The sequence below is a fragment of the Natator depressus genome, chromosome 3 (genome assembly GCF_965152275.1).
Source record: "Natator depressus isolate rNatDep1 chromosome 3, rNatDep2.hap1, whole genome shotgun sequence".
NCBI classification, from domain to species: domain Eukaryota; kingdom Metazoa; phylum Chordata; order Testudines; family Cheloniidae; genus Natator; species Natator depressus.
The window spans coordinates 184,766,287-184,779,334 of record NC_134236.1 but is presented as its reverse complement, the minus strand read 5'-3'; the positions used below and the strand labels follow the sequence as shown (position 1 = coordinate 184,779,334).

The following is a 13,048-nucleotide window of genomic DNA, read 5'->3' as shown; positions in this document are numbered from 1 at the left end:
CAGACTGAGTCTTCCTATGGGTTTTACAGTACACAGCACAACAGGGCACAATTATGATTGGTGCTATTGCAATACAAATAATAAGTAATAATATATCAATAATAAAAGAAGGATCAAAGCAAGGAAACTGGGTTAAAGTTGCCTTTACTCTTAACTATAAAACCGACATCCTATGCAGAAAGTTTTATAGTGAAGTGTCTGTAGCCTTACCACTAGGAGGTGCATTTTCAAAGTGATATGCAGGCATTTCACTAGGCAACTCTATGTAGCCTCAGTGGTTTAAATCCACACATTTTGCTATGAAAATTTGCCTTTAGGTTTCCACAGATAATGTCCAATCATGTGATGTGATGTGCCCACCATCTTCTGTACTGAGCAGCCTCAATTCTCATTGACTAGCATGGCAGCAGAGGGGGCTCAGCATCTTGCAGGATTGAGCCTTTAGTTCAGATTTGTCCAGGAGATTCTGGGGACATCAGCAAAGCAAAAAAAAAACCACCCCAACTATTGGAAAATGCTATTTTCCAAAATATTTTGCTCAGTGACTTTCCTTTTCCTCCTTCTAGCTCTTGGTGCTGTTAAAGGGAGGATTCTCCCTTTGCTGAGATATTTTGAGGCCCTCATAAGCTCAAGTGCTGCAGTTAGACACCCTCTGTGTGCAGCCATGACTCTGGAAGCAATCAAATGTGCATTGTTTGAAAAACAGTTAAATCTAGTTATGCACTGGGTCACACAGCAAAGGTAAGTAGGCCTGTAGTGTACTTGGATTCATATGGGTATGTACCCTTCCCCTGTAAAAGTTGCATTCATGCTTTTTCTAAGTGATCAGGCCTTGCCTGTTAAAAAAGATCACTCTCCTTTTCTTGTGAATTAGAACCATGCAAACACAATATCACAAAATGGCAATCTCGCAGATACAGTTCTTCAATGCTATTTATTAAATTCACCGTGGCATAAACCAAGAAAAATGAAGAGCATGAAAAGCTATGTTTGCAGAATGCAACATTTCATTTAAGATATCAGCCTTTGTTAGATCACTGCAGAACAAAATTTTGTTTCAGGCCCCTTTTCTCCTATACTCTAGTAAAAAGTTATATGAAAATCAGATCGTGAGACTGTTTTTTGTTCTGGTACCATTTTTTAAAAATTAAAAACCTGCAGTTATTGGAAAAGCTAGAAGTTTTGTTTTTACTCTTATATGTGACTGTTTCTATAATAACAGCAGTATCTATAGAGTATTTAATACAGTTACTTCAAGAGACAGACCTGAATTGGAAACTCAAAACTATCTTCCACCCCCTGTATTTCATTTGTGGGGACTGAAGTATTCAAATTTGAATTTCCAGAACTAATAGCGCCTCTGCAATTTTGCTTTTGGATCAAATCCTAAACTGGAAGGAACCTGTTTTCCAGATCCATTTCAGATGCATTTTAAAAGAGTGGAAATCCCACAAGAACAGTTTGGGAGATTTCCACTGTTCAGCATGACATTAATCTAATTAGAATTCTGACATGGGGCATTTCTCTTTATGGCTTTTCCTACCTCATGCAGTAATCTTTCCAAAAGAGCCATTAGAGCATATTATATCACTAGAATTATAGTAATTGCTAAATCAATAGGACACTGGAAATTATGTTGAAATATCAAGCCAGGCCTCGTATGTGGAGGAGGACAGGAGGTCTACATCCTTTTGTCATAACTATAAGGTTAGTAAAGATGTCTCAGCCTGACGCACACTCTGAAGTGCTTTATTATGACTTTAGAATGGAACAGTACAAATATTAAAAAATTCTAAAATTACTTGAATTATAGGTAGAGCTGGTAGTGATACCAAAGTTAAGGGTGCCTAACACTTTCCATCATAAGCCCCCATTTTCAGTTGCTTGTACTTTGCAAAGCTTTACCTGTTCAGGCTGAAATTTTCCATGCCAGATGTCTTCCTCAGTCTGAATTTCTTCGCAAAGTTTAAACAAAACCATTTCTGAGAATGATATTAGAGAAAAGTAGGTTGTTTTGCCAATGTTAAAAAAGTTTCTTTCTTTGAAGAGTTCTGGAGACTCCATGCATTGGAGTAGGAACTTGAAATTTGTTAGAGTAGCATTGGAGTCAGGGAGGTGTTTTTTCCTGCCTCTGAGGCAGTCCATCCAAATTTGGCCAAGTTATAAGCATCTGAAATCTCCAGACATTTTGTCTGCACTGAACTTGCTATAGCCTCACGCAGTTCCTTTATGCCAGCTGCACTGATTATCCTCTGAGGTTCTTATGTGTCTACCCCACGAATGCACTGAGTAGGTTCCCAACTCAACAGCAGCAGACTCTTTGCCTGACTTACCAGGTGTCACAAAGTGGGCAGAACACACATTTCCCTTCCCCATACACGTCCTTGCACCCCAACTGGAATCACACATATACAGGAGAGCTGCAAGGGCTGCAGTTGCCCGTTCCAACCACCAATGGCTAACATGGCACAGGCACTGATGAAGAGGCTGTCTGTTCCGTGCTCCTAGATCTCTGCCTGCTGTGGCGCAAGCACGTGGAAGGGGAAGGAGGAAACAACCCAACTCAAAAGCAGAGTTGGGGACAAGGGCAGAGGGGCACAAGAGCTGAAGGGGAGCAGTCAGTCTGGTATTTTCACACACAATCCATTTCCAGTGTAACTGATTCTGAAGTGCTCCAGAGTTATGAAAACACACAAATGACTATCTGGTTTGTTTTATTACCTTGTTTTCTTCAGGCTGACGTTTTGTGAGGCAGCAGGGGATGTGATTTATGACTATGGGGAGGTGGAACCATTCAACAAGTCCAAGTGTTTGGCTTTGGCTCAGATTGCCTACAGTCAGTGTGGCGTGCACAAGAAAGCTGCTCTGTGCTTGTGTAAACAGGGCCAAATTTGTGGAGCAATGGATTATATACAGCAATTCAAACACCTCACTTTCGGTAAATAACAGGGCATTTATTATATTGTCTTTCATCATTTTTCTACCAAATGTTTATCTCAGGGTTAAAAATTAAATCTTATCATGGTAACATTTTGGACTAAATTTTTAAATTGTACATTTTAAATTCACAGTAAAAATCCAATTCTGTTCTCATTGAGTATAATGGAAGCAGTATTTGGCTCTTAAGATGCCACTGCATATGTAAATAATATAAATAACTAGATATGTTACCCTAAAAGCAACTAAAGTGACTAGTTCAGTTGGAAATAGGGAATTTCTTCAGAGAACCATGCTTCAGTAGCTCCCGATTGATCTGCCGTAGAGACTAGTGTGAGATTGGTAGAGGACTCCATAGCCTAAAGTTTCAAAATCTAAGAGGCTAGTTTGGCCCATCTGTAGTTTAATCATAGATTCATTAATCTGATAACTAGAGGCTGCAGAGAAATTCTTTAAATATGATAATGGAAACTGAGGTAATTGCCTAATGAGTTCTTAGCATCATTTGCACCTGTGCAAAGTGGTTATAAAACCCTGGCAAATCATAATGGCACCATTTTACACTCGGTACATAAACTGCACTGAAGTGTAGAATCAGGCCCTCTGAGAATATGTCTATAAAGCAGATTCTGATAGTTAATCATTCCCAGCCTCTGTCTTGGCAAAGCCCTTGTCATAAATATAAAGGGAAGGGTAACCACCTTTCTGTATACAGTGCTATAAAATCCCTCCTGGCCAGAGGCAAAATCCTTTCACCTGTAAAGGGTTAAGAAGCTAAGGTAACCCTGCTGGCACCTGACCTAAAATGGCCAGTGAGGGGACAAGATTCTTTCAAATCTGGAGGGGGGGGACAAAGGATTTGGGCTGTCTGTGTGATGATTTTGCTGGGAACAGATCAGGAATGCAAGCCTTACAACTCCTGTAAAGTTAGTAAGTAATCTAGCTAGAAAATATGTTAGATTTTCTTTTGTTTAATGGCTTGTAAAATAAGCTGTGCTGGAGGGAATGTGTTTTCCTGTTTTTGTGTCTTTTTGTAACTTAAGGCTTTGCCTAGAGGGATTCTCTCTGTTTTGAATCTGATTACCCTGTAAGGTATTTACCATCCTGATTTTACAGAGGTGATTCTTTTACCTTTTCTTTAGTTAAAATTCTTCTTTTAAGAACCTGATTGATTTTTCATTGTTCTTAAGATCCAAGGATTTGGGTCTGTGTTCACCTGTACCAATTGGTGATGATTATTATCAAGCCTTCCCCAGGAAAGTGGGTGTAGGGCTTGGGGGGATATTTTGGGGGAAGATGTCTCCAAGTGGTCTCTTTTCCTGTTCTTTGTTTAAAACGCTTGGTGGTAGCAGCATACTGTTCGAGGACAAGGCAAAGTTTGTACCTTGGGGAAGTTTTTAACCTAAGCTGGTAAGAATAAGCTTAGGGGGTCTTTCATGCAGGTCCCCACATCTGTACCCGAGAATTCAGAGTGGGGAAGGAACCTTGACAGCCCTTCTCTCCAAACTTGACATAGAATGTCGTGAGTGAGTTCCTCTGTCTAGTTTGACATGAAAATGTCCTCAGGTTTTTATCTGATGGGCTAAAATCCTTAAAATATCCATCGTTTATTTCTTTTGACACCAGTACATTAGATTCTGTTGTCTCCAAAAGAATCATGTTTAAAAGCTGTCTGACTGCATATGGCATTGTCATTGTATAGCAGACCTGCAAGTTCAAGGTCTTTTAAAGCCTAAGGAATATTGGCCAAACTAGGAGTGTTTTAATTCACTAACCCCTTTAATTTATTTTTGGATTTCTCTGCTAGTTATTATTCACATTTCTCATAAAGTATTTTATTTCTTGCGTTCTCTTGCCATCCTTCCCAACTTTTTATGTATGTTTGTATATATGTTTAATTTATTTGTATATAAATATTTAATTTAATAATTTATGAACACACATTTTGTAGCATTTCAGTATCTTTTATAAATAGATAATGGTGTATATTTTTATAGCAACATCCCTGATGTCAGAGCCCCTGTGAGCAGGGGGGTCTGTTGCAGCTTGTATCTTTGGAGAAGAGAAAATAATTTAGCTGTAATAATTATTCTTTTAAGTTTTAGTTAGGTATAATAGATCAACCCACAACCACTACCCATCTGAGGCGAGGCTTCTTCATGCATTTAGGGATTAATAACAAGAATTTTTGTTATAAGCTGGGGACTCATCAGTTGGAAGTAACAGAGGAGGAGAAGGACCTTGGAGTATTGGTTGATCACAGGATGACTGTGAGCCGCCAATGTGATATGGCCGTGAAAAAAGCTAATGCGGTCTTGGGGTGCATCAGGCGAGGTATTTCCAGTAAAGTAAGGAGGTGGTAGTACCATTATACAAGGCACTGGTGAGACCTAATCTGGAATACTGTGTGCAGTTCTGGTCTCCCATATTTAAGAACATAACAATGACCACACTGGGTCAGACCAAAGGTCCATCTAGCCCAGTATCCTGTCTACTGACAGTAGCCAATGCCAGGTGCCCCAGAGGGGGTGAACCTAACAGGTAATGATCAAGTGACCTCTTTCCTGCCATCCACCTCCACCCTCTGACAAACAGAGGCTAGGGACACCATTCCTTACCTATCCTGGCTAATAGCCATTAATGGACTTAACCTCCATGAATTTATCCAGTTCTCTTTTAAACCCTGTTATAGTCCTAGCTTTCACAACCTCCTCAGGCAAGGAGTTCCACAGGTTGACTGTTCGCTGAATGAAGAAGAACTTCCTTTTATTTGTTTTAAACCTGCTACCCATTAATTTCATTTGGTGGCCCCTAGTTCTTATATTATGGGAACAAGTAAATAACTTTTCCTTATTCACTTTTTCCACACCACTCATGATTTTATATACCTCTATCATATCCCCCTTTAGTCTCCTCTTTTCCAAGCTGAAAAGTCCTAGTCTCTTTAATCTCTCCTCATACAGGACCTGTTCCAAACCCCTAATCATTTTAGTTGCCCTTTTCTGAACCTTTTCTAATGCCAATATATCTTTTTTGAGATGAGGGGACCACATCTGTACGCAGTATTCAAGATGTGGGCATACCATGGATTTATATAAGGGCAATAAGATATTCTCCATCTTATTCTCTGTGCCTTTTAAAATTATTCTTAACATCCCATTTGCTTTTTTGACTGCCGCTGCACGCTGCGTGGACATCTTCAGAGAACTATCCACGATGACTCCAAGATCTTTCTCCTGATTAATTGTAGCTAAATTAGCCCCCATCATATTGTATGGAGAGTTGGGGTTATTTTTTCCAATGTGCATTACTTTACATTTATCCACATTAAATTTCATTTGCCATTTTGTTGCCCAATCACTTAGATTTGTGAGATCTTTTTGAAGTTCTTCACAGTCTGTTTTGGTCTTAACTGTCTTGAGCAGTTTAGTATCATCTGCAAACTTTGCCACCTCACTGTTTACCCCTTTCTCCAGATCATTTATGAATAAGTTGAATAGGATTGGTCCTAGGACTGACCCTTGGGGAACACCACTAGTTACCCCTCTCCATTCTGAAAATTTACCATTTATTCCTACCCTTTGTTCCCTCTCTTTTAACCAGTTCTCAGTCTATGAAAGGATCTTCCCTCTCATCCCATGACAACTTAATTTACATAAGAGCCTTTAGTGAGGGACCTTGTCAAAGGCTTTCTGGAAATCTAAGTATACTATGTCCACTGGATCCCCCTTGTCCACATGTTTGTTGACCCCCTCAAAGAACTCTAATGGATTAGTAAGACATGATCTCCCTTTACAGAAACCATGTTGACTTTTGTGCAACAATTTATGTTCTTCTATGTGTCTGACAATTTTATTCTTTTCTATTGTTTCAACTAATTTGCCTGGTACTGACATTAGACTTACCGGTCTGTAATTGCCAGGATCACCTCTAGAGCCCTTCTTAAATATTGGTGTTACATTAGCTATCTTCCAGTCATTGGGTACAACAGCTGATTTAAAGGACAGGTTACAAACCATAGTTAATAGTTCCGCAATTTCACATTTGAGTTCTTTCGCAACTCTTGGGTGAATGCCATCTGGTCCCGGTGACTTGTTAAATTTCTCAATTAATTCCAAAACCTCCTCTAGTGGAGGAGGATGAGTTCAAACTGGAACAGGTACAGAGAAGGGCTACTAGAATGATCTGAGGAACGGAAAACCTGTCTAATGAAAGGAGACTCAAAGAGCTTGGCTTGTTTAGCCTAACCAAAAGAAGGCTGAGGGGAGATATGATTGCTCTCTATAAATATATCAGAGGGATAAATACTAGGGAGGGAGAGGAATTATTTAAGCTCAGTACCAATGTTGACACAAGAACAAATGGATATAAACTGGCCATCAGGAAGTTTAGACTTGAAATTAGACAAAGTTTTCTAACCATTAGAGGAGTGAAGTTCTGGAATAGCCTTCCAAGGGAAGCAGTGGGGGCAAAAGACATATCTGGCTTCAGGACTAAGCTTGATAAGTTTATGGAGGGGATGGTATGATGGAATAGCCTAATTTTGGCAATTAATTGATCTTTGACTATTAGCGGTAAATATGCCCAATGGCCTGTGATGGGATGGGATCTGAGTGACTACAGATAATTCTTTCCTGGGTGTCTGGCTGGTGAGTTTTGCCCACATGCTCAGGGTTTTTAGCTGATAGCCATATTTGGGGTTGGGAAGGAATTTTTCTCCAGGGCAGATTGGCAGAGGCCCTGGGGGTTTTTTGCCTTCCTCTGCAGTGTGGGGCATGGGTCACTTGCTGGAGGATTCTCTGCACCTTGAATTGAGGACTTCAGTAGCTCAGACATAGGTTAGGGGTTTATTACAGGAGTGGGTGGGTGAGATTCTGTGGCCTGCGTTGTGCAGGAGGTCAGACTAGACAATCATAATGGTCCCTTCTGACCTTATAGTCTATGACTCTATGAGAATATATGCATCTGATGTTTCTAGATTATGTACATTTCCAATTTGGAAGCTCTGCACTGGCGCCAATATTGAGCAGTTAAACTATAGAAAACCCCCTCACCGCTCTCATGCTAGGAACATGGGTATTACTACAGCTCTGTATTTTAGATAACTACATTTTAGAAGTAAGTACTTTTCTCTTTTGTCAAACCATAATTGGATTAATTCTGCATCCAAATATATTGACTGAAGTCCTGATTCTGCAGGCACTTAGACACACAGAACGAGTAAAACTAAGCATGAGCCTAAATTTTAGCAGGATTAGGGCCTATATTTGGAAGTGAAGACACTTGATCAGTTATGATAGAAAGCACAGTTGAACACACAACTAGACAATCATGTCCAATACCCACTGGGGTGAAATCCTTGCCCCAGTGAAGTCAATAAGGGTTTTGCCAGGGGAGCCAGGATTTCGATCCATATGTTTCTGCTCTCATGCAATCACATTTCCTTATAGCTTTGTATTGAAAGCGCATGGAGTTGCATGCCTATTTAGATGTACACTTGCTGTTTTTTACCTTTACAAAAAAGATGCATCTATGGATTATGCAGCACTTAATTTAATGCTTTTATTTCTAACTGATAGCTCAAAATATTTAAGTTTATACTCCAGATTCTCAGCCAGTGTAAATCAGCATAGCTCCACTGATTATAGATGAAACTATGTTGATTTACACCAGCTATGGATCTGGCCTAGAGACTTTTTCAAAAACCACTTTGCCCGTGTGTAATCCAGATATTATGTTTTTGAAAAATACATGGGACAGTCCTATAGTGTGACTTTCCAGTGTAGCTTTCACAAAAATTGTTTTTTGTCAACATGGCTGTATAGCGGAACATTCATCCTCTGTATATTGCAAATGGGTGGGAAAAACAAAGACGATGGAAGAAGTGAAGATATGTTCTGAAAGATCAAAGAATGCTGATTTGTGAATGCAAACTAATGAAAATGTTGATAGATTTTTAAATGTTGGTTGCACAAATTCAAATTGAAAGTTGTCAAAACCTCAAGATGATGCTAATCTTGTCAATAATTTTGTCAGCGTATGACATTAAAATAGGATTTCCTTCAGCATCAGGCATGCATGTATATTTGGTCCACCTCTTTTTTTTTGTCTTGAACAAACCAATTTATTGTGGCTAATACTGATAAAATGCTGTTCACTATTTATTTTTGAGTTGAGTATCATTCATGGATGTTGATAGGCAGTGGCATATTGTTCCATATTTATGTCCCTAAAGAGGGTGTAATATTGCAGAGCACTGATCCTGAAAATATGTTCTATGGGCACATTCAGAAGAGATAGTGAATGCTGCAGGAAAGGTGAAGGAGTGGGTTATAGAAAGGGATGTGGTTCAGCAGAGGTGATCTCTTTTGTAAGTTGTTCCACAGAATTAAAAAGTTAAGCTACTGGCCTAAAATAAATTAAGGCATCTATTTATTTTCTGTATTAGTGATTACATCATTTGAAAGTTAAAATTGGGTTTTCTTTGTATTGGAAGTGTGGATCGTTCAGCTTCAGAGTTATTACCTTGTAAACAAGATGCAGATGCACCCTCAAATTATCTTGTCCTGTTGATTAGTCTAATTATGTTAGCTGAAGAAGTAGGCAGCATAAAGACTACATCACATACTGGATGCATAGATCCTGATTCTCAGCTGCACACAAGGGGTATACAACACAACTTGTGGGGGGGAAAGGGGTGCAAAGGTGGCTTTATGGCACCTTTGTGCTCCCCCCATTCCTAAACTGGTTGTACTGGGCTGGTTCCCTGGAGTGAGTTAGAGCAGCCTATATGCTGTTCTAATTTACACTAGCTGGCAATAGCCCCATGCTGCCATCATGGCAGTCAAGGATTGCTGAACTGCAGGGAAGACCTGGTCATGCCCCCTTTCCCCAGGTATGTCCCTTACACTGACAGTCATGAATGGGGATAGTGTATGAGGAGTTAGGCCAGTTCTACAGCAACAAAGCATCCATTGCACTGCGGTGATCCTCTTGCAGGTGGCTAGGTGGCTTTAGGACTGCTTTAGACAGTAGAGCAGCAAAATAGCAGCCCTAACACAGACAAGAATCTGGGGCACATTCTGTTCCTCAATAAAGAGCAAAATTATCTATTTAAACTCTCTTGGTTGTTCTTTTGAGCTTGTCCCAAGACCTTGTATAGAGAAATGTAAAAATCCCATCTGGTCAACTCTTCTTACTTCAGAACACATTATGTATTTGCTCAGATACCATACCATCAGCAGTTAATGTTTATAGTACCCGGGACTGGTCAGTGTGAATTCTCCAAAAAAATAGATACACAGATTAAGCAGAATCATAGATCCATCAAAATTAGGCTATTAGGCCTCACTGTAAATATTTTTTCTTTGTCCTGGAAATTTTATCATTGACTTTAATGAGGCCAGAATTTCACCCTCCGTGTTTACAACCTCAGATACTTGTCAACAGTATTCATATCCTGTCCGGTCATTTAGCCAAACTATGCATATTTAGGGCCCAGTCATGCAGGAAAGGCAGTAGATACTGAAGATGTTTAGCATGCTGCAGGATTGTGCTACTTGGTTCTTATTTTTTCTTCATGCCATTTCCTCCATCCACTCAGTCACTTTTCTTTAAATGATTTCTCTCCGTTATGTCAACCTGCATCTGCTGCTGTGGTGCCTATAACTGTTGCAGCATTCTAATATAGGTGCTGTCTCACCAGTGCTATACAGAGAGAGGGGCTGTCACTTCACTGTTCTGGGATGTGACACCTCTGTGTAAGCAAACTAAAATCACATTAGCTTCTCTCTGTGGCCATATAGCAATGCAAGTTCATATCACTTTTGCACTCTGCAATTCCCTAAGCCCCTTTTCAACAGTGCTGCTTTCCAAGTATCTCTCTCTCATTTAATATCTTTCTTCAGATTATTATTCCTCTCTTCTGTTAGGTTGCATTTTCCAGTCTGAATTTATTTCTTGCCCATATTTCTAACAACTTCAAGGTCTCTCTTATTATTTCTATCCTCTTTGATATTTGCAACACTTTCCTAGTTAGTATCATCTGTGAATTTAATTATTGTGCTGTTTATCTTTTCTTCCAGATAAATGAGACCAAATTCTGATCTCACATAAACTAGTTTTACACTAACTTATTTGAACTTTCACCTGATTTACCGTGGTCAGTGAGATCAGAATTGGAGTTATCATGCTTGTGTGTTTGTGTGAACACCCACAACTGTATAATGACCTGGATGATTGTTTTCAGATGATTACTTATTCCTACTGAAAAACTGTCCTAGTATTGAGCTAATTCATTGTCTAACTCAAGAGTGGAATGAGAAACCAGCATTATTATCCATTGGGGCTACGATCCTCTCACTCATTGATACTGATCACAAAGAGCATGGTTTACAACTGTTAGAGGAAATAAACATGGGTGAGAAGAGTAAGTACGATAAGATGTAATTAACAGACATTTATAGTGAAGTTATGTAAATGTCACATTTCTCTATTTTCATTGCAGTATCTGGGAAGTTACAAAGCAATTCCATTGTAAATGGCAATAAAATGAATAAAAACAAAGTTATTGAGGTCACAATCATTTAATTGTGTTAACAAATTTAATTCAGCTAATTTAAAAACACATAGTTAATCTTTTCCCTTTTCCCTTTCCATTGATACTTTCCAAAAAACAAACCCCAAATCCATAAATTATTGTGTCGTTGATGCTCCTATTATCCTTACTCTATACTGGAGGGTGATTAAAATAACTAAGCACCTTCTGTTTACAATGGGACCAATTCTGCAATCTCAGTATTCATGGTACTCCCTTTGAGATCAAAAAAGTTACTTTTGCCATCTGCTACAGCCTGCCTTGCTCAGTCCTGTGTTCAAATTAGCACTTTTGGTAGCATCTGCTGCAAATTCCTGTACTTTCTTCTAGAGTTAAGGACCTTTCTTGGCCATGTAATTTGGCAACTTGGCGCATTTGGTTTTTCCACTTGCAGTGATGATTACCCCCAAATGATGGCCTTATCCTACTCCCACTGAAGTCAATAGCAAAACATCCATTAACTTTATATAAAAATAAAAGGCAGAATTGGGCTACACATTCTCCAGTTTTTCTGCAGTTCATGGGGTTTCAGACATGATTTTGAGTGCTGTGGGAGGATGTGGCTTTTAATCTTTATAAATAAAGTAAACACTACTTTTCTATTGGATTTTTGATCAGTTATCTCTTTATTTGGTCCTTACCCTTAGAATTTATCCAACTGGAAAAAGAATTATTGATCTGTAGTCATATTATCCCCTAAGATCATGCCTCTTTTTGTTCTTTGTTTTAATATGAGCAAAGCAGAAACTGATTGAGGGCAAATACTGTGCCACTACATGATATTTTTTTCTTCATCAGATGCGCTGGAACAAGTTATTTTAAATGATACAGTCTGTACCTTGGAAGGTTGGAAGAAGATCGCAGATACATGTGCAGAAAATAAGCATGAAAAATTGTCTCAAGAAATCCTCTCGATCCTTACCTCACAGGAAGGAGTGGTTCAGATTTCCCCATTTGATGATGATGCAAAGATAATGGAACATGTTTTCTTGTAGTTCTTCTATAAAGCAATTGAGGGAGCTCTAACAACATTCAACCTAAGCATCGTTATAGTTGTTTGTATGAATTATAGTAAACACTGATCACTCAGAAATAGAGCTGATACTTCTTTTTGCCATCAAATGTAAATTAGTATCCCCTTTTAATACATGTGTGTCTTAACTGGGAAGGTATATTCAGTGTAGAACAAACTCGGCCTATTTAGTTAATGAATATTGTGAAAGTATGTTTATATATTTCCTTGTATTGAATAGTTCCAAGTTTTTCTTTTGTCCATCTTCATGCTTCAGTCTTTTTGCGGGGAGGGAGGGAATCATCATATGAGTCCCATTGCCAATGAAATGAATAAGATTTTGGGACCTCTGGAAGCAAGGAAGACAGTTGTTTCCTGGGGGGCCACATTCTGCCTTCAGAGATATGGGTGCAGTTCCTATTAACTCTAGGGGGTGTTGCACATGCACATCTGACAACTGAATTACACCATCAGAGGCAATCATGAGAGTCTTACTTGGTTCA

At 39.1% G+C, this 13,048-nt stretch overlaps 1 protein-coding gene across 1 annotated transcript in view; it reads left to right on the top strand.

Moving 5' to 3' along the window:
- CLHC1 (clathrin heavy chain linker domain containing 1) overlaps positions 1-12,829 on the top strand; it is a 31,057-nt gene extending 18,228 nt beyond the window's left edge. The window contains exons 9-12 of the mRNA XM_074949459.1: positions 567-741; positions 2,736-2,938; positions 11,186-11,365; positions 12,332-12,829. Coding sequence (XP_074805560.1) covers positions 567-741; positions 2,736-2,938; positions 11,186-11,365; positions 12,332-12,528 — 755 coding nt within the window. The 3' untranslated portion in view covers positions 12,529-12,829. The remainder of the gene's footprint in view (positions 1-566; positions 742-2,735; positions 2,939-11,185; positions 11,366-12,331) is intronic.
- The last annotated feature ends 219 nt before the right edge of the window (positions 12,830-13,048 follow it).